General features: G+C 38.2%; 1 protein-coding gene across 8 annotated transcripts in view; it reads left to right on the top strand.

Annotated features, from left to right (window-relative positions):
- ZNF827 (zinc finger protein 827) overlaps nt 1–22,820 on the top strand; it is a 108,341-nt gene that overhangs the window by 40,493 nt on the left and 45,028 nt on the right. For all 8 annotated transcript variants that reach the window (XR_014882833.1, XM_085222153.1, XM_085222152.1 and 5 more), the window contains 2 exons: nt 3,149–3,629; nt 15,377–15,610. Coding sequence is in view for 7 of the 8 variants with exons in the window: in XM_085222153.1 (XP_085078279.1) it covers nt 3,149–3,629; nt 15,377–15,610 (715 nt within the window). In the remaining variant the exon portion in view is untranslated. The remainder of the gene's footprint in view (nt 1–3,148; nt 3,630–15,376; nt 15,611–22,820) is intronic.

The raw sequence follows: 22,820 nt of genomic DNA, 5'->3' as shown, positions 1-22,820 counted from the left end.
TTCTGTGGAGCTCTACAGAGTTTCTTGTTTATTCTGCAACAAGCAGTTGCTGCCTCTACTCTTCTTATAGCATAGGAGAGCCCCCCTCTGGACCTGCTCCAACAGCTTGAAAATGTTTGGTTTTGAATTCTGTCGTTCCTTGGCTACAAGCTATAAAGTACTTCATTATAGGAGAAATTAATTGGTGACACTGCTGTTGTCTTTGGACAGGAGAGAAATCCAATTCAGATGAATCAGTCTCCCCATTCTCATTGATTCTCGTAAGATATTGCAGGGTGTCATGCCGTGTGCCTGGGCAGAGAATGTGGCTTCCACACAGACTTTTCCACCAACTGCAGTGATGACAGCCCTACGAAGGCATCGTATTGATAGCTCTGATACAGGGCCTCCAGAAGAAGTGGTTAAATATGTAGGCAGGGAAATGCTGATTGGTGGGGATCCTGGAGACAAGCTCTGGCATACAAGATCTCAGTGGGTGTAAGAGAGAAAGTTGCCATGGTGAGAGTGCTTGCTACCATTAGTACCATCTTGGTGCTCTTCGTGAAGGAAATTGCTTAAATACTGCTGTGCTTACAGACCATCCAGTTTCCAGTAGTGAGGATGGTCAGCCTGGTTGGCGTTTCCATTGTAACCTATTAATGTTTTGAAATTATTGTGCTGCTGCTGTTCTGCAAGATTGTTGCTTTAAAAGCTAATGCTAAACCTAAGACCGTTCTAATTTTTTTGTTGTTGTTGTTGTCAGGTGCAATTTTAAGATTCCCAAATTACTTTGTCTGTAAATGTCATGCTTATGCAATACTGAGAATGTCTTTCTATAAAGTGGCAGACCAAAAGAAATTCTCTGTAGCTGTTTGTTTTGCACCTTATCTCCAGAGCCCTTGAGGAACCACTGAATGCAAATTGACACAGCACCAGTGAAATATGTTTTCACTGAATGCCAAGAAGGCTAAAAGAAGGAGGTCTCACAACTTCACGTTTTTGGGGACATGTGTTCAAGTCCACTGTATGTAGAGAATGGTAGATGTCATCTTGTGACTGAATTCCTCTTACTATATAAAGAATGAATCTGGCCAAGTCTTTTACTGTGGGAAACTTCTTCCAGTCAGAATTTTAACAGTTTTATTTGGAAAATGCTGCAGCTGCCCCCACAGCCTGCACCAGGACTCTCAGGATGTTGGTCTCAGCACTGTGGGAAATCAGAAAGTACTGAAAGCCTTAACTAGAGCTAGGCCTTCCAAGCTCCCTCATGGAAAGCTGAGTTTTGACTGGAGCTGGAGCTCTGGAGCTCTCAGAGCTTTTGGACTTCTAGACTTCAGCAGCGAGCTTTGATTCTCTGGCATATCTGCCTCTGAGCCAAACCCAGAGAATTTAGAATAAGAGTGCCACCCAGCTGGATAGGGAATGATGTCTGATTTGCTAAGGGTTCATTGAAGCCCTCCGTGTTTCAGGTGAAATGTTTTGCATTCAACAAATGGCCACTTTCCAATAAAAATTCTGTCTTATTGAAATGTTTCCAGCCATCTCAAGTCACAAGTGAATATGTGAATATGTGGAGCTCACTCTGGTGCCGATTTGTCCTGATAACTTGTCGGCAGTTGGTAAGGGACAAGTGTGTGTATTTGCCAGTCTTCCTGAAGGGAGTAGCCTTGAGTGCTGATGTGAAGGTTTAAAATTTATTTATGAAGCTATGGAGAAAAAACTTTTCCATGCACTGGCCACTATTATGCTGAGCTCAATTGTTCTTTTCCTTTCATGAGTAATGTGCTAATTAAAAATTGTGTGTTGTACAATTGCTTATACGTAGTTCATATTAATGAGTGTATCTGTTTAAATATGAAGAATGCTCCAAAAGTGATGCTTGCTGTTTATTTCCTTGGAAACTACAACATTGGAAAGAGCACAATAACACTACTTGATAAAGCAAATTCTCAGCTTGAAAAGGCTTTTTTTTAACAGTCACTACCATTAGCTGTGCATTTTCACCAGCAACAAACAAGAGGTCTGCATGCAAAAATCTGCACCAGCAAAGGTGACCCACTGGCAGCCCTGCCACCACTGAAACACCCCACTCACCACCTCCGTGTGCTCACATCCACTGTTAGGTCTCCATAAACATTCAGCAAGCATCACTGAATGTCAGTGGGTGCCATTTTTTTCTGCATGCAGGAATTCAGTGACGCATCTTTGTGTCATATGCACTTCCACGCCAGATGCCATTTTGTCACACTGCTCTTCTGATGCCCTCTGTCACACAATGAAAAATTTGATGGAGTATTGTCAGGAAGCTTCAATCTCTACTGCTATACCACCAATATCTGCTTCTGATGTTATGGGCCTATGTAATTAATAGGTGGCATTACTTTTGGAGCAGCCCTCATAGATAATACATAAACCCTTGCAGATGGATGGATGGATGGAGTTCTCTTTAAAAGGTATTGAGATGAGGCCTGAGGGTTCTGAGCATTGTGCAGTCATGTTGGAGCACGCAGACTCTATGAGGCAGAGCCTGCAGTCAAAATACAAGGACAGTGGGATTAACTGATTTAATGGATTTATAGAGTTAGCTGACAGACACCATCGCTCCTGTTTGTATTTTATCATAACAGAGCAGTTTATTTTCCAGTGGAATTAATTTCAAGTGGTTCAGTGGTGCCTTGGTATTGCCAGGTGTTAGGTTTTTTTTTACCCTAACGATAGATAAATGGATGGTGGATATTGCTGTGCAGAACGATGGTTTGCTGGGTTCCTCTGAACAATTTTTATTTATGAGTTACACAGAATAATCGTGCTTAGCAGAACATGTAATAAATAGGCTCTTCTGGAGTTTCTTTGTTTAGTTTTGTTTTTAATCAAGGAAGTTGCTAGTTATATTTTGAAAGTTTTTTACATACTGACAGGTCACTGGGATCTGTTTCACCCAAAGCAGACTTCCATCATTTCCATGATACGAAAACAGATGTTTCTTATATGTGAGAGAGTCCTGCTGTTCTTAGTATCTGACCTCTTTCCAAGTGCTCAGAATGCAGAGTTCACTCACTAGCTAAATTTTTTTGTTTTAAAACAGTGAGGAGTATGGAGCTGAGATTTCTATAATGCTAGTAAACTACTCTGCTTAACACATGCTTTTATCTTTCACCTCTTGAACCAGGTTCATCAGCACCAAGACAGGGGTGAGACCTTTCAATGCCAGCTATGCCCTTTTACCTCCTCCCGCCACTTCAGCCTGAAACTCCATATGCGTTGCCATCAGCATTTCCTCAGGACAGAATCCAAAGTGAAGGAGGAAATACCAGAAACTGAGGTGAAGGGGTCACCACAGCTAAATAGTGACTCCTGCCCGGGACCACAGAGGGAAGGAGTTGGACCTGACCTTATGGGATCAGCATCTGTATCTAAAACATCTGATGTGGCTGGGCAGGCTAGTGGAGGTATTCCACCTTTACTAGTGAAAGAAGAGCCCAAAGATGACAATGGCATCTCAGCTGCACCTTTTGCTCTTAGTACTGTTGACAGAGCCCCCAACAACACAAAGCTGAAAGACTCTGACTTTGTGGCCAGTACAGCATCAGCACTATTCAGCCAAGACATCTCTGTCAAGATGGCATCAGATTTTCTTATGAAGCTGTCAGGTAATTGAGCAGCAAGCAGCAGCAGCAGCAGCTGCTCCTTCTATGGGCTAAGAAACCCTTTGCCTTGGGTTTGCTAAGTCATTGAATTTCAGGGAGCAAAGCATTGCAACTTCTTAACTTATAATTTCTTGTTTTTTGGATAAAAAGAAAAGTGCATGATGGAGGGAAGAGGGGAAGAAGTGGGAGAAGACAAAAAGAGAGGGCTTTTGCTGTTTATTGAAACCTGGAACTGGGAATGAAAACTTGTTTTCCAGGCTTTAATAGTCACTGACAGTCGTCTCAGCAAATCTCATTTGGTGTATTTTTCAGGTATGCTAACTACTTGTAGTTCTGGTTTAAAATCACCAAGGGTCACAAGCACCCAGCACATTAGAAAATTCAGCTCTTAACTTTTTTCTCTGCCTTTACCCATCTGTTAAATAGGAACAATAAATGAATGGTGACCTTTCTTTCAGGGAGCATAAAATAACTAACTAGTCACTGCTTGTGAAGAATGAATGTTACTGCGTTTCTTGATTATTAACATTAAAAAAAAGGTAGTTCTAGAGATTAGCGAACAGTTTTTAATTTTTTTGTTATTCTAATTGAAATCCATATCAAATGCAAAATGATTTTTTTTGTTGTTTGGTTGTTTTGTTTTTTTTTTGTTTTGTTTTGTTTTTTTCCAGTGTCAGGTTGTTGCTGTGAGAATGATATTTGTATGTGAGAGTATGAAGAGGAGAATGTGCTTAGGGAAAATCTATTATAGTTTATGTGCTTTCTTATTGATTTGACTGAATTCAGAATTGTGGACATGCTGTTGTTGGAGTGTTGTTGGAGGTGTTCTACATACTAAACGTTGTTGGTTTTGTTGTTGTTTTTTTTTTTAATTGGCCTTTAATTTTTAAAGAGAAAGAAATCAGGAAAATGTCTGAAAACTGAAGAAACTTCTGTTTCACAAGGAGATGTCAGTCCCTGTTGCAAGTTCTAGACTTTGGAGATAGAAAATACACTTTACAGTAGAGAATAAGTGGTCACCTTTTTCCTTAAAATGGAATGTAAGTTGTATTCTAGTTTAAAAAAAAAAAAAAAAAAAAAAAAAAAAAAGGTCAGGTAAACTAGGAAATTAACTCTGTCCTCATTGCCCTGTCAAGGTGAAACGGCAGCATTTTTCTCTGGGATAATAATGCTGTGGGGAATAGAATAGAGTGGAGTAACAGCAGAAATGAAGCTTGAGGCTTCATGGAGCCAGCCACAGAAAGGAAAAGAAAAGACTGAAGACAAGCAGGAAGTAAAATGGGTTAGCACAAACAGTTTCTTGTGTGGGTTGGAAGAAAAACAAAAAACAAAAACAGAGAAAGAAAGAAAGTGTTGCTATATTATTATGATAAACAAAAAAACGAGCAAGGATGAGTCTATGGTTTTTTTAGTTGAGTTTCAAATTTGGACTCTGAAATCCATTTCTGGTGTTTGACAGTTGTCCCATACGTTGTCCTTCTGCTGCCTATTAAATTTGTATTGTTTTACACTGAGTGACTCCACATCATCTGTGCTGAACTGTGGATAGCAGTGCTGATGAAGGCTACATGTAGCAAGAGTGAGAGAAGAAAGCTGGAGAGGAGGGGAAAGCTTGAATGCTGCAAAAACATACAACATCTTGATGTGCTGTTTTTCATGTAGCAGTTGATCGGGAATTGTTTAGTGTTTGGCAGACATTCATGTTTTCAGTGTCTGATCTATTGGCATCAGCGAAAGGATATAAATGTACATTATTCACGCAAAAGACCTATGCCGCTATTTTATGGTGACTTAGTAAAGGTCTTGAAACCTGACTTGTATGCACTGTTACCTAGCAACATGTTATAAAGTCACTGGGGGAGTGAGATGTATCTGTAATTTTGTATGTGTGCATATTTGGTTGAAAATGTTCTGCCAGTCACCAAGTTTACTACACAAGGAGAGCAATGTTAAAAGGAAAAGAATTTCTTTTCTCCTGAGATTTATATTGTTTTATACATTTAGCTCGTGCTTTCCTCCATATAGTGCACATAAATTTAGAGTGAAGTAAAAGTAATTCTCTTTTAGCAAGTTGGCTAAGTAATAGCTGCATTTTTTTTTAAACTGCTTGCTGTGCTGAACCAAGAGATTTCTTTATTATGACACACTCTTCTTAGGCCCATCAGAACTTCAATTATTGGCCTTACCTTCTCAACGATATAAATCTTTTGACATTGCAAATTGTATATGCCAGTTGTAACAGCCAACACAGATTTGTCGAGACCGTATTATGTCAAAACAATCTAATTTTCTTCTCTGACAGGCCTTGTGGCTAAGAAATAAGGAGTAGAGAGATATCTAGGCTTTTAGAATTTGGCATTTATTCTTATTGAATATTGATGGTTTAAATGAACATTTATTTTTCCTTGCCTATGTTTATTGTCCCTCTTTCTTCTTGATTAGTTTGAGTATGTGCATCTCTAGTTTCATGAGAAACCGTGGGAGCAGGTTGGTTTTCATTTCTGGGCAATTTCAGCCCCTTCTTTTCCAAGTGTCTGACCCTGGGTGTGTGCTTGCCTCCCTTCAGAGCCAGCAGTTGTGTTTTCCAGTGCTATCTTGGAGCAGAAATTTAACAGGCATATCTGAGGTGGAAGATGGTACAAAACTGGTGCTTCTTAACTATTACTAATTTTAAAATTAAATCTTATCTTATCATGACTCTTAATATTATTTCTAATTGTGCAGTACTTTTCTAGTCTAAGAAGCTGCTATCAGGTGACTGGAATACAGTGTGCTGAGAGTAGGTTGCAGTCAGAAGACAAGGGTTGCTGACAAAAGAGATCTGGAGGAAATGGGCAGCTATTCAACAGAAAATTGCAAGAATGACTAGCTAGTCTTTTAGGAAAGAAACGGGAGTTAATAACATCACACTGTTGCTCAAATGTTGATCATTTGACTGGGATGTATAAGGAGTAAAATGGCCCCAGAGAAAGAGCTGCTCTTCTCAGTCTTGCTAAAGAGCGTGGATGATTAGAAGGACTTCAGAGGAGAGCAGCAGAATTGACTGGCAGTTTGGAGAAGGTGTCCAGAGAGGATGGATGAAAGGGAGTGAGGTTGTGAAACCGGTCAAGAAAGCTAAGGAGAATCATTAGTAAGCTGTTACTGCCTCAAAATGTTTGTTGAAGTGGATAAAGAGGAATGATCTGTTGGCGATTCATAATGACTGGGATAAAAAATAGCAGGTTTGTATTACTGTAGGTTTTAAGTTGGCATTAGAAAAACCTTTCAAAACTTGAGGTGGTTAAACTTCCAACTGTTCAGAGAGATTGCAGCATCTCCACCACTGGAGGTTTGTAAAAGATGGTTAGATAACTTCTAGTTGGATGTGATTGCTCAGGTATTAGGCAGTAGTGAATTAGACAACATGAGAAACAGCTACAGGAAATTCAAGCTGAACAAGTAGTGAGCTGCAGAGAGGCAAAGGGAGGAAAAAATTTATAGATGTTCAAAGTTGGATCTGATTTTGAGATGGCCATAAAAGGACTGTGCTCAAAATGGCTTCTGAAATTTTGATTTAGAAAGGCTTAGGGGATCTCTAGAATCAGAGAGGTAGAGAAATATCAGAATAAGTGATCTGAGATCTTTTTGCCTTTTTTTTCCTAAGTTTATGCCATTACGTGTCGCAAAAGTTGAAAGATGCATGTTATCTGAAATGAGGCATAATACAAATTGTAAAACTAAAAATAAGAACAAGCGTAGAAATCTTTACCAGATTGCATTCTCTAGGTTCTACTTCAAGGTAAGAGATGCTTTTACGTTCACCAGCAATTGAAAAGGATTTTCTGGAACTTTATTTAACTTTGAAAGGGTTATTGCTTAGAAAGAGAATTAGCTGATTACTCTTAACATTAACTCTATGCATGGGCATATCATTATGTTTAAACCTCCCCCGCTCTTATTTCAGTGGGATTACCTCTATGCTTTAAGTTGCCCTTTGCTGTTTCAGTGCTTTGCCAGAATGTTTTGCTCCCCCAGTCCACAAATTCTTTGTAACTACATTCATGTCTTAATTTGCAGAGCATTTGCTTTTCCTGTTTTAAAAGTTTCAGTGATAGACTTTATACAGCACATCTCTTTAAATTCTGATGCCCTTCCACCCACTTCTAAGGCTTGTTTTCTTTTTAAATAAAAAATAGCTTTCACAGTGATCCAAATTACCATGCCCACTGAACTCTAGTGAAGCTATTACAGTGCCAGTGTTATGTGCAGCAGTTTCTTTTCATAACATTCGAAAATAAATGGAACCCATCAAAATGAATGTGACTCTTGCACTATTGATCTCAAAGGAATTCTATGTGGAAACAGTAATTGTAAGGCATACTTCATTCCCAGCCTCTCTCCCCAACTTCTCTGTGTTCAGCAAGTGCATTACTGTGGAAAGCACATCTCTTCATCTTCTGACGTTGTGTGTCATCACTTGTGTCCTGCTTCTACCATTTGCTTTATGTTCCCCAAGTTACTTGCAAGGAGAAACTTTAATATACAAAGGCTGAAGGAGAGATAGCACGTTGCATTTGGGACTGTCTGTGTTAAGCAGTGAGAAACTATGGTTTCTCCCAGGTTAAGTCCTGTCTGATGTCACTGTTGTGTGACAAGTCAAATCTTTGTTTTGGAAAGTAATGCCACTGTGGGATTTTGGTGACTGTCCAAAAAACTTAGGTTCTGCGTTCTTGTTTCCTTAGCTGATTCCATTGATGGCGCAAAAGACTGTAAATCATCAGCTGCATACAAAACATTAGTAGATAAACAAAGTAATCAGTTTATCCATTATGTTTGCCTTTTGAAAAATACTGCATTCTTTAAAGGTAAAACAAGTAACTTGAAATGTTGCAGCGCTTGTCGTTGCCTGAGCTGGCTGGCTTGAAGACTTGTCATAACTGATGTATTTGTGTAGCAGGTTCCAAAAAGCAGGCTGCCTATTTTTGGTTACACAGTTTATGCCAGAATATAAAATTTCAATTAGATTATGTAAGCAAACAGGACTGGCAATTATTCAGCCATATCCTTACTTTAAGAATACTGCAAATTCTATAATGTTGCTATTAGAGCAAATACCCCTGATGTCATCAAGATCTCCTTCAAGTGCCTCTCTCCATTTTCATACATTTCTATATGGACCTTTGATTTAACATGAAACTGAAAAAGGACAATAGTACAACTAATTAAAAGCTGGGCAAATGAAAGCTTGTACTAATCTTTGCCACTTACATCGCCATCATTCCTTTTCAGCAACTGCTAGTCTTAATACCACTAAATTCTTGGATGTCTTAAAATCATATGCACCTTATGTCATGTATTGCAGAAGTACTTACAGTTTAGTAAGATAAAGTGTTGTAGGCTGTAATTCAATTGTTTTAAATACAATATAACAAATTGCTTTTTTTTTTTTTTTTGTATGTGTAGTCAGCCCAGTACAACTTGAAAGAAAAGACGACCTCAATATGACTCTGGACTGGACCAGTTCTGTGTTTACATTTTTTTTTTTTTAATATCTGCACAAACTTCTGTATTCAGGGACAGTTAGACTGATGGGTCCTTTGCTTTCCTGATTACACCATTACTCTGGGTTGAAGTCTTAGCTCATGAGCATTCCTGTGAGAGCTATCTAAAATGGGAATTGAAGATATTAGTTCAGTCATCTCTGATTATTTGTTTCATCTGTTTGTTGGTTGTTTTTTTTTTTTTTTTAATTTTCTTAAATATAAAAGCTATTCTGGTGGCATTTCTCTTTTTCTGTTTCTGTTCCTTTGTAGAGAGAAGAAATTTCCATGGTGCAAACAATTATTTCCTATCAGCAACAAATTTGCCTTCCTCTTCCCATTCCGTTCCTTTTCTCCTGCTCCCCCAGGAGTTTACATATTCTGCTGTTATTTAGATTTTTATCCAGACAGGGGAACATGGTCTTAGATATTGCAGTCTTGTTAGCAAGTGGGTCTTTGACTGCATACCATACATCTTAGAGCATGGGGGTACGGTCCTGTGGGTACTATGACAATTTGCTGAATTCCTCCACTCCACTTGGACTAGAACATTGTAGTATTCTGAGGTGACAGCAGGACTGGTCATTCCCCAGTGCTGGGTCTCATTTTGTTTGAATGTAGTTCCTTAAATGCAAAACAGCTGTAGAGAAGATCCGGATAACAAGCTGACCTTTTCTGAGCTTCTGCTTACACAATTTCAATGTACTTAAGCAGGATAATTTGGAAGACCTCATATTTTAAGTGGTCTCTAGAAACCCTGAGTTGGCAAATTTTGATATCATTGTACTCGTGATCATCTATTCTGTTATTCTACTGCTTTGATTAAAAAAAAGAAAGCAATGCTGAATGTCCTTTAGCCATAAGTAGCTTCCCATTCTCTTCCTTGGAGCCCAGTATGCTAGTTATTTGGTTGAAGGCAGAGCAGAGGGCATTGCAAATGGCATGCAATTGAGTTACATTCCCATGAGGGGTAAGTACAATGAGGTATTCTCTTGGATAGATCAGCACTTTGGGCCGAAAGCACTAAAAAGAAATGAGACCGACTAGATTGCCCTGCTAGAAGAATAGTATTTCTCCTTGTAGATGGCCTCTATGTGTAGTATGTTGAACATAATTTATCAGCCCATTGGATTTTAGTCTGGAGAGACTCCAGCAGATTCCATTTGCATAGATTTTTTTGCAAAGCAATTTGCTCACCAGTGGCGGCTTCTGCAGCATTTGTACCCCTCACTCAGTTCTTGAGCATCCTCAAACAGAAGCTATAATCTCCGTGCAGAATGCCTACACCTAAGTGCACACGTCAAATATTTGAGTGAAAATAGAAGAAGACTCAGGTCATAAGCTTTATTGACCACAGGAGGATTGATGCCCAGCATCAAGGAAATGTGTCTTCTGAATACTGTGGAACCAATCTAATGAAGGCCTTTGGCTCAGTGTGTCATTCAGATGCTCTAGCTGCATTGGGGCATGGATAAAATTCTGTTCTTTCTTCAGATAGCTGTGCTGTGATTCTCTTTATGGCAGGTCTGACTATAATTTTAAAAGTTCAGTTTGAAGTGCGTTTTGGAATGTGTCCTCACCTTCCCCTTTTTCTTCAGCTGTGAGCGTCCTGCTGTCTCTCACCTTTGTATGAGAGAGTCACTGTGATGGTGCAGCAGTGTACTGTGCCATTAGAGATTTTCAGCAGAGCTTTTGACTCAGGCTGTCATGGCCTCCTCTTATGTTCTACTATTTTGTTGTTGAATAATTTTTTTATTTTTTCTCTTCTTTTTCTTTGCTCAAGTGGAAAGGTGAACAACTCCTTGCTGTTTGTAACTTGCAAATGAAGCAATCAGCCCATTTTTTTCTTTTTCAATTAAAAATGTTTTTAGTATGTAGAAATTCTCAGTGAGTGGACTGATACAGTTAGCAGCTTCTATCAGAGTCTTTCAGATTAGTGGCAGATGCCCATGGCTTTTCTTGTGGCATTTGGCAGTTTGAGAAAAGTGTTAAAACTTTAATTTTCTGCTTTGTCAAATGGATCAAGTGATCCCAATTTCCAGGCAGATAAAAAATATCAACTTGGAATCTTCTTTGATCTGTTTTTTTTTCTGGGTATGGAATGAAATGGAGCGAATGGGGAATTATCTACCCTCCCCGAGAGTCTGCTGCCTATTGGCTGGGTTTTCTGTGTTGTTCATCCCTCTCACTGTGCATTTCTAAATTAAATTACTGCTTCAGTCTGCAGGCATTGCATCCTTCAGTCTGTTCTCATTGCGATTCAGGATGAATAAAAGTTACCAACAAATTAAGTATATGTACGTGTATCTATTTTTGTATGCAGATAGATGATGTTATTCTTTCTGGGGAGTAATAATTTTGTAGTTCAAAGATGCTTTAATAGAATTCAACATCATCTCTTTAATCCTTGTCTAGTTCCAGTTTTTTAAAAGATCTTTCATTCAGAAGTTTGTTCTTTTTTTACTGTTTGTTTGTTTTTTAAATTGCTCTCAGCCAATTTATTTCCCTTATTTGCAATGATTTTTTATTATTATTATTATTTTTACATCTGTTTACTTACTGTTCTCCCTAATATAACCAATGGATGCATCATTGTTGCTCTTACCCATTTATTAGGAACACTGTACGTAATTGTTGGATCCAAGATAGGGTAGAAGCAAGGGCAGTTTATGTGCTTTGCTGTGGTTTGGTTTTGCTTTTGTCTCTAGTTTTGAGTGATTCCGATAGGCTGGACAGCCCCCCCTCCTTTTTATTTGTCTACTGAAGTTCCATTTATATTGGAATGTACTTTAATGTGTATCAAGAAAAAGGTCCCATGATTTGATGCAATGGTTTTGAAACTGATATAGTAGTTGTCTGGTTTTATTTGGTTTTGTTATCCTGGGAAAGAAAAGTGAGATTAAAAAATCTTCTGGTGTCTTTTGTTGTTTTGTTTTGTGATTTGTCTACAATTTAGATGTTTGAATTTTTTGGAAGTACGGTCAGTTAAGCGAATGTGCTGTCAGTTAACAGAACAAATAAAAATCAACTTCTTTCTCAGCTTATTAGTTTTGTCTATGGTCCAAACATCACTCTTGGGTTTCTTTTTTTCCTCAGGTAACATTACCTAGTATTTATCATTAAAACTCCTCTGGATTGTAGACTTTGACTGCATTTTATATTTCTCATAGGTGAAGTCAGGCAGATGTACTGTGACAAACAGAACGTACAGATCTCGTGAAGAGCTCATTTAGACTACGAATTCTGTGCTGGCAGATCTGTTCTCAGTGTAGCTTTAGCGCTGATATCCTGCATGGTGGTTCAGAGATGTTAGGGAGCTCGTGGCATTGTATGCTGTCAGAGTAGGAGAGCTGATATAGGTTAGGAAGATAAGGAATGAAAGAGGTGGGAAAGGAAGGAAACTTGGTACCTTTCCAAAATTAGTTTGCATATGTCACTGTCACAAAACTGCTTAAGCTCTGTAATGACCTACCTTCACTTGTTGGTTCTCTGAGCTCTCAGTCTTTGACTTCATCCTATTAGAGTTTGAGAATAGCCTTTGGATGAAGGAAATGGAGGTATCACTTGACATCTGCTTGGGTTCAGACTGCCATTGAGTTTTGGGTGAGTGCTAAGAGTGTTTGATAAATGCTCATTTCCTCCAGGCGTGCCCACTTTTTTTCTTGTGCTATCTTCTATCTGGAGGTGGGGGTTACTTTAAGTCCTTTGTCTCTGCAAACTAGGGCCTGACCAAAACAAGTTCCTAGCATAAGTCTGTGCTATTACGTAAGTATAGTTACAGTGGTTCTACTTGCATGTAGATGTTTTACATTAAACTTTATGTGGCTTTTGGTGGACCCTGGTGAATGGATACAACCTTACTCTGATCTGTGTATGTATGTATGTATGTTCAGTATCACCTCTGTTTTTTAAATAGGAAAATTGTCTGCTGCCCAGACTTGGCTCTAGTGCTTCCTCTGCCTAATTTATTTAATGGGCAGAAACATAGCAGTCTGCACTCGTTAAGGATTGTTCTTGGTGTGTATGCTTTACTTCTTCACTCAGAGTCATGCTTCCCTTATTTTCTGCTGCAATTTAAATTAATGCCTTCTTGAAATGAATGTGTTCAAAAGATTTTTCTCCAGAGTCTTCTGGGTTCAGGAAGAATGCTTTGTAACAGTTGCACTCTGCTCCTGGTGGAGGCATTTTTCATACTTGCAGCAGTTGGAGTGGCTTATTTTAAAGAGGAAAGCCTGCAGAAGGTACTACAGCAGAAAAGAGTTGGTTTTTCTTCGGTGAAAATTCATCACCACAGGTCAACCTCTGGAACAGACCGAGCTAAAAAGACGATGTAGAAAGCAGATAGACTTTTTTTTTTTTTTTTTTTTTTTTTTTTTTTTTTTAAGTACCTTGATAAAGTTAAGGTTGGTTTGAGAGCTGTAATCTGTATTTTGGCGAATTAAAACATGCTTCCATGTTTTATATTTCTGCTTGTTTGGTTTGCTTTGGTTTTTAAGGGAAAAAATAATTCCTACTTCAGGTAAAACTGCTTATTGTTCATACTAAAAACTACATGTATGAACTGATTTCACTTCTGAAACAGCAAATAGTGCCAGTGTGTGTGTACAGGTTGCGTATGTGCTTGCAGTGTGTACCACTTCAATCTTGATGGTGAGCATGTTAAATGGGCTGCAGAATTCAGATACTTTAGGTTTCAGATATGGTTGGAGTCAGATTTTGGGGGAACTGCTGAGAAGTAGAGTATCTTAGGAAATAAGCCAGGAAAGTGAGAGGCCAGAGAGTGGATAGGAAAGAGTGAAGTGGGAGAGGAAATAAATCAAGGGCTTAAACCAGTGACCTTTGCTAGAATATGAGTTGGTATGACCTGTCGGTACCCTGCGCCTTCTGTTGGGTGTTACTGTCCCCATAGTATGCCATTTGCTCAGCTTTTACTGTCCATGTCACGGGTTTGTAAAACAGCTTCCTGCAGCAGGTAATATACGTTGACTTGTAATACCTGCTGTGTCCAGTAAGAAGCGTTGTGGAGTGCTTCTTTCCTGTGTGGTCTGACTGAGGTTTGATAGGAGTCGTAAAGGTAGACAGTGGAATATCAAGTGGAAGGAGGAAAATACGTGGGAGAGAAGAGAAAGGTGGTGAGGTGGATGCTGAGAGAGCTTAGAGAACAAAAAGGGGATGATGTTCTGCCTTTAGTGTTTGTGGAGATGAAAGTTTAGAGAGTGAGAAAGATGTAAGCTCATCGGTTTAGAGCACTGAAGCAGTAATCCGCCCTGTGTTTCTGGGAGTTTAAAGTGAAATTTTGTACACAAAAAAGCCACTAACAACTGACAGGAGAGGAACATGGTCAGAAATAAAGAATTAAAAACTTGTGAAAAATAATGCAACTTGTTTATCCTCCTGTTAGTCATACGGTCAGCTGATGAATTTATTTTGTGTGGTTTTGGCAGTATTGTCTAAGAGGTGTTCTTGGTTTTATCCCTTTGGCCAAGTGTAGTTCAAAGGATCCATCACTATATAGGGGTATCTGAAAGACCACTCGAGAACAACAGAGTTGGATGTGCAGGTTTTAAACACCCCCAAGATTTCTGTATTCTTTTCTGAGAAGCTGCTTACATGGAGTATTTGAAAAGGCTATTTTAAACTTGCTTTCTTTCTTTTTTTTTTAATGGATGTAAAACATGAAACAGTCCTCTGATAGCATCTACCAGTGCAGACTTGTCTAATAAATATCTCTGCTCTTAACTAAGATACCAACTTCCAGGATCTGTGATTTTGTAGTTGTTTTTTTTTCTGTATGCTCTTCTTAGTTTTCTGATTTTTCTACTTTCATCTCGTCTCTTTTTCACACACTTAAGATCTCAATATTTAGTACCCATGGGCTTTGCCAAATTTGCCCTTAACTGTGATGGTATTTGAACTTCCATCCAGCCTATAGAAGATGTACAAACCAATGGCACTGTGGGATGCTTTTTGTTGGAGTAGGGACGAAAGAAAGAGTTGAATGTTTTCTTGAACTCTGGTAATATGCAGTTTTTGTGTTTCAAAGCTGTCCCTTGGTACAAAAGATGCAGGTGTTGACCTCTTGAATGAAGCATCTTTGAATGCTGTTTAACATTCTTGCTTCCAGTACCTGCACTAGCTTTTTTTAGGTTGTGGTTTCTTCCTGCTACTAGTTGTCCTATGATAATATATTAGACACCTTGTTAAGTCGAGCTTGTTTCCTTCTTCTGACAGCTGCAAATCAAAAAGAGCCCTTGACTCCAAAGTTCAAAGTGAAAGACGAGCCTAAGGATGAAGAAGCTGCAAGTTCAACCTTGTCTCAGTCCAGCTATGTGTTCAGCCAGGAATCTGAAGCCTCAGCTCCCAGTGCGCCTAAGGAGAAACTCAAGCCACAAGAAGCACAGGCAAATATGATGAGGCAGGACATATCAGTCAAGGCAGCATCTGAGCTCCTCATGAAGCTCTCAGGTGGGTATTTAATAACATTCAACTTCTTGATATTTTTTTAAAGTAGGCTGACTGGCCTACTGCACAGAAGAAGTGGTAAGGTTCAGTAGCAAGGGAAGGAACAAATAAAAACATCTATCTACACAAGGTTCATATACATAAGACAACTTGGTTTGTTCTGTCACCATAGTATCTAATTATCTGTGTTCTGCACAGATTTCACTGGTCTTCAAATTAATGACTATGGGATAAGTCAAAAGAAACTGTGCCTTAAAGCTGTCATTTTTAAAATGTACCAAAACATGTTCATACCAATTTATTCACATTTGTGTCACTTCATTAACATCATAAAAATGTGTATCTGTACTGAACTAACTGAACTATATCTGATACAGCTCTAAAAATGGTAGGCTTTTAAAGCCTTTTATTTTTTCCTGACAGTATCTTATACTCAAAATTGGGAGAAAAAATAAATGAACTGAGAACACTTGTACTTGCCTACATTGCCTTAGTAATACAATGTTCTGTCAGACAGTTAGACAGTATGCATATGTATACACGTAAGTACTGTTGTAGCTGAAGGGAGTCAAATAAAACTGTATGTTCTGCTAATTATGCTTTATCTAACTGTTAGACTGTTAGAATTGATGTTTCACTTAAAGGAAAGTAGAAAGTTTGAATTTATACACACTGGGAACAGGTCTTTATGATGAAAAGGATTTGGACTTCTAATACACTTCAGTTTTTAGTTCCAGGAAATAAACGCTGGTCTCGGAGGCTAGGATTCATACTTCCCCACCTAAACTGGATCAGCTGGCTTTTAAGGCTTAACCAGAATTGTGCAGGACTTTTTTCTTTTTTTCTTTTTTTCTTTTTTCTTTTTTTCTTTTTTTCTTTTTTCTTTTTTTCTTTTTTCTTTTTTCTTTTTTCTTTTTTCTTTTTTCTTTTTTCTTTTTTCTTTTTTCTTTTTTTCTTTTTTTCTTTTTTCTTGTTATTACAGCAACTTCTGAAATTTCTAGCAAATCTATCTGAAATTATTTGTCTCTGAGCTCAAATTTGTACCTGGAAAGACTTCAATTGACTGGGATCTCTCACATGAATTCTAACATGTAATTAATTCACTCCTGCTCATACCTGTAGGTAAGAAGAATTTGAATCACTGGTTTGCAGGCCTCAGTGTTGATGGTGCTAAAAGTGCTTCCTGGATGTAAATATTGATCAGAGCAGATGTTCCCCAATTTTTCAAGCTCCCAAACACTAAACGTTTTGTCATAGATAAAGTGCATTCTTGCTACTGGTATTTGGTTCAAGTATTGTGCTCTCATAACAGAACTTTGTGGCCTAATGAATGTTAACCTATTATTTTATTTTTCTTGGTTCATTTAAATTAATATATATATTTCCATGAAGAAAGAGCTCCATAAGTTCATGATTTTTTAAATGTCTCAGAGACACTGTGGTTTTTGACACTGGATGTCGAATTCAGTAATAGCAGGCTGCGTTTAGTTTTAATACAGACTTTATTATATTAGAGCATTAATGACATAAATGTCTGTGGGTGAGATCTGGCATATATACGTTCTTGATCAGGTCTTCAGTCACTTTGGCTGGGAACTCCCAGTATTTAAGGGTCCTAGTAAGAAATAGACTAGTATAATATTTCACTTACGATCTCTTAGTGAGTGGGCAGTTTTTGCTGACAGTGTTTTGTCACTAGACTGAAAAGGAAAAAAACAGGATTTACTTGGGCACTATTGCTGAAATTGACATTCCAGAGTCAGCCAGTGGGTGGAGTTCTATTAACTTTATCACACGTACTGTTTTCAATTTGTACTTTTCTGAAGTACTGTCTGAAAGTGTAAAACACTAACATACAGTTAAATGTGGAATAAATATAAGGGGGGAATCTAAGATCAAACACCTTGATAGTACCTTTGGTGGGGTTTTTTGTTTTTTAATTTGTTTGCTTTATCTGATAGAATATTCTGAGATCACAACTGACATCCCAAATTATTTTAATCATCTTTTCACTCTGTTTTTAGTGATGTAGTATTTAAACAACTATTTATGCAACTATTTATTTCTGACAGAATAGCAGACATCCTGACATACATGTTTCTGTTACTCTCTAGCAATAATATTGCCAATTGTTGACAACTCATTTGAGTCTCTTGGGATTTAGGCATGTATCTTTCATGACAACGATGCACTGGCTTGTATTTTTCACTGGAAAATCTCGTTCCCAAAACAGTTGTACTGTGTTGCTAACTCTTAGCTCAGTTTATACAGATAGTGGAAGGCCTTTCTGGCTCAGGAACCTACTTTGTGTTACCAAGGTAAACTCATTTTTAAATCACCTGTCTCTTGAGAAGATAATGCAGAGACTTGTCCACTACTTGGAAATTATTCTAAATCTAGGAGAAAGTTGGAAGAATAGAAATGTTCTACTGAAATAGAATTTGAATATTGAACATTACTAGTTGTTACTGTGGATAGAAAAGTACAGAAACGAGCAAAAATTCACATGTGCAGCTGACTGCATTTCAGTTCTACTGCATAGGTTTACTCTTTTCTCTAAAAGCTAAAACGCTGTCAGAACACTTGCGTGTTTTTAGCAGCAGACAACCAGTGCTTGAGGTCAGGTCCTTATCCTGGATATTACTTCAGTGGAGTTGGACTTTGTCTGAAGATGTTATGCCCTTTTGTACCAGTTTTCTGGTGTACTGGTTCCACTTGAATTTACATCTCCTACCTCACAATTCATAAGCTTGATGCATAATCAAGACATCACATTTTGAACACTTCTTCCAAAGAATAATGTCATTTCTAGGGCATATCTTGGTAAAACTCATTTCCATCTGTCCAGTCAAAACAAAACTTTGTAACAACTGATTTGGTATGTTAAAATAAATAGAGCACCCATTTGACAATGATCTTTGTGGGTTAGCAGTTTCAGCGTGAGTATTGATCTTCAACCTACATTTACAGAAGAATGTAAAAACTGCCATGTTTTATACAAATGTATAAAGGTGAGCTGTGAATGCAGTTCATTACTAAGTCTTCACTGAAATGAGACAGAATGGTACCCTGATTGATTTGAGAAGGTAGAGAAGTGGAGCAAATCGCGCTCTCATCTCAGCCTAGTAGAGCATTGTTCCTGCATGGTTTTAAATTCATCTTAAATATTGCACAAAATCTTGTAAGAAATCAAAGTAATGTATTTCAAATGCACCTAAACCAGCTTTCTGCACTCTTTCTTACCAGTTCTCTTTTATGGGAAAGCTGATTTAATTCTCAAATTGTTTAGCTAAGTGATGCACCCAGTGATCTCTGATCAGTTTTATGCTCACAGTCTTATAAGATGAAAGGTAGGTTCCAGAGGAGATTGAGATTTAAAATAAATGTTTGCATCTACATCCTCACATTATAGTTTAAAAGCTCATTATTTTATGTATTATATATATTATGTATTATATTTCAGAAGCATATATTCCTTTCCCTTCTTGTCCAAAAAGGGATGTGTAGCTGGAGGTATATAAATTCTGTTCCAGGTACTAACATTTTATAAGTAATATTTTACCCTAGTGCCTTGAACTATCACACTGATAAGTCTGTCTTCCCTAGAAATGTTGTCTGAATCCCATTTGCCTTAATTTCAGCTGTATCTTCTTTGTGTGGTGTAGTGATTTTGCATTTCTGTAGTAACCTAGGTCCTTTTGCTCTTCTTTCAGTGGATCAATTCCAGATATACGGCAGCTATCCTTGTTATCAGTACCAAATCCATGACCTTCGCAGACTCAGTTCCTTTGGATTTTTCTGTACTTCAGTACTCAGGTCACAGTGCTTTTCGTAATACACCGATTTCCTAGGACAAACAACGTGTCATAATTTTTGGGTTATCGGTAGTTGAAATTAATGCATGTTTATTTCTTGACAAGGATGTGAAATAATATCTTGTATACAGTTAGTTCCAAAGCCGTCTTTGATGAACTCTCTCTATTTTACTTAATTTTACGACAATTCAACACTCAGCACAACTGCTTGCTGTGGGTTTTACTTTTTCTTTTGATTGTTTACTCTAATTTCCTCCGTAATGCCTCATAATAAGTTTTGTTTGCCACTATATCTTAGGTTCAATTGAAACCGCACGGATAGAAAAAGGAAAATAAAGAAAAGAGGATTGTGCAATTCTAGCATAAGTTGAAGGCCAGAAGACCCCACTGCTATTGCCATTCTAAAAATGACCCATTGAGTTTTAGGATGCAGTACAATGAAGGACTGTCTGAGAAGACTCTAAACTAGCTCATACCAAAGCCACTCCAGTCACACCAGCGTAGACTTAAAGAGGAGCTAAATGAGAATATCTTTTTTTAAATTTTAAGTAGAAGTGCTTCCTTGTGCTTGTGTGGCTCAAGAGCTGACGATGCTTCATGAAAGCTTAGGTAGCTTTATGCTTCTTTATGCTTAGCTATCGTCAGCAGCGTGAATTAGAAATAATAAAAAGGAGTTTGTGGCTGGTAAGCTGTTTTTCTTAGCAGTCACAAAATCTTTCCAGGTTTAGTGCGTTGTGTTGGTGAGGTTTTTTTTGTGGTTTTTGTTGTTGTTGTTTTATTGTTACAATGGTAAAGAAAACATACACGGTTACATTTCCTGTGTGTGTGTGTGTGTGTGTGTGTGTGTGTGTGTGTGTGTAAATTAAGTGACTCATAAACTAGTTGTCTTACGTGTGTATATATATATATATTTTTTTTTCTTAACTTGGTGAGCTGTTTTGGGAAGTACTTGTATGGAGCTGGACTGCTGTCTTTGAGGACAACTGTTGTCAGAACTTTTTAAGTGTGTCCATCCCTAGATTGCAGGGGAGTTGTTAAGCACTTTCATCCCTGCTTGGAATACCTTGATAGTAGAGGTAGGGGTGAAAACTGAGAGAAGGTTTTTGTTGCTTGGTCTCTAAATGGCTCATTAGAAGGCTTTGGGCAGCAGTAGGTACTTCTGTAGAAGCCCAGATAAGTAAGCAGAGAAGTGTCTGCCCTAAAATAAGACTTTCTTAGCTAGAAATGGTATGGTAAGCCATATAGCCAGACTGAAATCCACTACTTTTTTATTTTTCCCCCCTTAAAAATGTGGAAATAATTGTGAATGGTTAGGTTGAAGCTTTATTTTAATTAAAGTATGGAAAAAAGATGCAGCTTTCTGCAAAGGTTCAGCTTGCTGCAGCAAAACTAGACCAGGTCTGGGAGACTTTCATGAACTGAGATATGTTGTGATTCATTGCACATGCAGGCTTTTGATCAAATTATTTTTTATTTACATTTTGTGAACATGTCAGAAGGGTGGAGCAGCTCTCCTATGAAGACAGGCTGAGAACTTCTAGCAGTACTTAAAGTGGGCCTACAAGATATCTGGAGAGGAACTTTTTGCAAAGGGGTTTAGTGATAGGACAGGAGAATAAGAACTTTAAACTAAAAGAGGGTAGATTTAGATCACGAATAAAGTAGTAGTTCTTCACAGTGAGGATGGTGAGGTACTGGAACAAGTTGCCCAGAGAAGCTGTAGATGCCCCATCTATGGAAGGGCAGGTTGAATGGGGCTTTAAGCAGCCTGATCAAGGGGGAGCTCAATGGGAGGGTGTTCGAACTCATGAAAGGGAGGCTGGTACCAGATGGTCATTAAGGTCTATTCCAGCCCTAAACATTTTGTAATTCTAGGACTGTGTGAGCATTTGAGGGATTGGGTGTGTTCTGTAAGTAAATTCTTTCAGGTAAGCACCGTATTTCTAACATTCAAGTAGAAGGAACAGCAGATGCATGCTTCAATTTCAGATTTGTCTAGTGCTTTAATTTTATCTTTCTCTTTTGTCGTACATTTCTGTGAAACTGAGCCTTTAGTTGCAAAATTCTGTAACATGGGATTTCTGAGTTCCACTTCAACAAATATCAGCTGTTTTTGATTATTTTTTTTTAACGCAAGATCATCTTACATTGATTCAAGGCCCATTGACATTGTCTTATATAAAACAGCAGCTTGAAAAAATAGTAGCAAAATAAAGCATCAAGCACAGCACCCTAGGGAACGTCAGATGTTACTTGTTGTGTCTGTAGCAGAACCTTCAGGGCTCACCAACTGTTCCCTGCCTCTAAGGTTTTTATTTAAGCTGTTTTAGGGCATGTTTATTTCTAGCAAATCAGAACAATTAGCATAACAAAATGCCTGACTCTTCATACTGAAAGCTTCTGAAGTCAGTACAAGTTGACCCACTAGTTACCCTTGTCTGCTTGATTGCAGAAACTAGTACATGAGTCCAATTTATGAGACATATGGGAAAGACTTTCTCTTCTAAGTTGATTCATAAAGTTGATATGTAAAGCTGATGGACATTTCAGGATATACGAGTATCTTAGAATTTTGGTGGTAAGATAAGGTTTTAAATTAAACGATCAGAGGAAGCGTGAATGATTTAGCAATGTTTCACTTGATTTCTGGGAATGGAAAGTCATTGGGCTACTACAGTATCAGCAAAAAGAGGGGTTGTTTTTGTGTTTTTTGTTAATTCTGTTTGCTTGATTTTGACTCTCATCTCAAATAAGGTGAAATACATACTGTGCCGCATTTAAAGAGCATGTTTAGCATATCCCCTGAATTTAGGGCCAGTCGTAGTCTGCACGTAGAATACTGTAGTAGTTTGGAGTTCTCTATTGAGAATTCATAGAGGGTCTAGAGGAAGGCTGCTAAGATAATTAAGGTTTTAGGGTTCATGACCTGCAAAGAAGCACTGACAGAACTGAGCCTGTTTAGACTGGTGAGGGGAGACTAAAGGCGGATCAAATAACAGCCTGCAGGTACTTGAAGCAACTTAGAAAAACAGAGTTTAACTTTTCTTGGTAGTGGCAGATGGTAAAACACAGGGGCAACAGTTACCAGCTGCAGCTTCCAACCTTCAGATTGGAGGTTAAGAAAACTTTTCAGTGCCGCACTAGGGCAAGTGTTACCCAAAATGTAACTTTCGCTTGCTTGGAAGTTTTGAAAATTCTGCTAGATAAAAGTACAGCTGGTAGGTATCATCTAGTGTTGATGATTCAAGGAATAGTTATGTTCAGAGAGTCCCTCCAGAGTTCATCTACTCCAAACCTTTGCTTACTGCAGATTCAGCAATACTGTGCTGCTCGGGGTCTTGTTAAATTTTGGATATGTCCAAGAATGGTGAGCTCAAACCTTGACACATCGATGCATC

The sequence above is a fragment of the Meleagris gallopavo genome, chromosome 4, assembly GCF_905368555.1.
Source record: "Meleagris gallopavo chromosome 4, MGAL_WU_HG_1.1, whole genome shotgun sequence".
NCBI lineage: Eukaryota > Metazoa > Chordata > Aves > Galliformes > Phasianidae > Meleagris > Meleagris gallopavo.
This window is presented reverse-complemented; position numbering and strand designations above follow the sequence as displayed.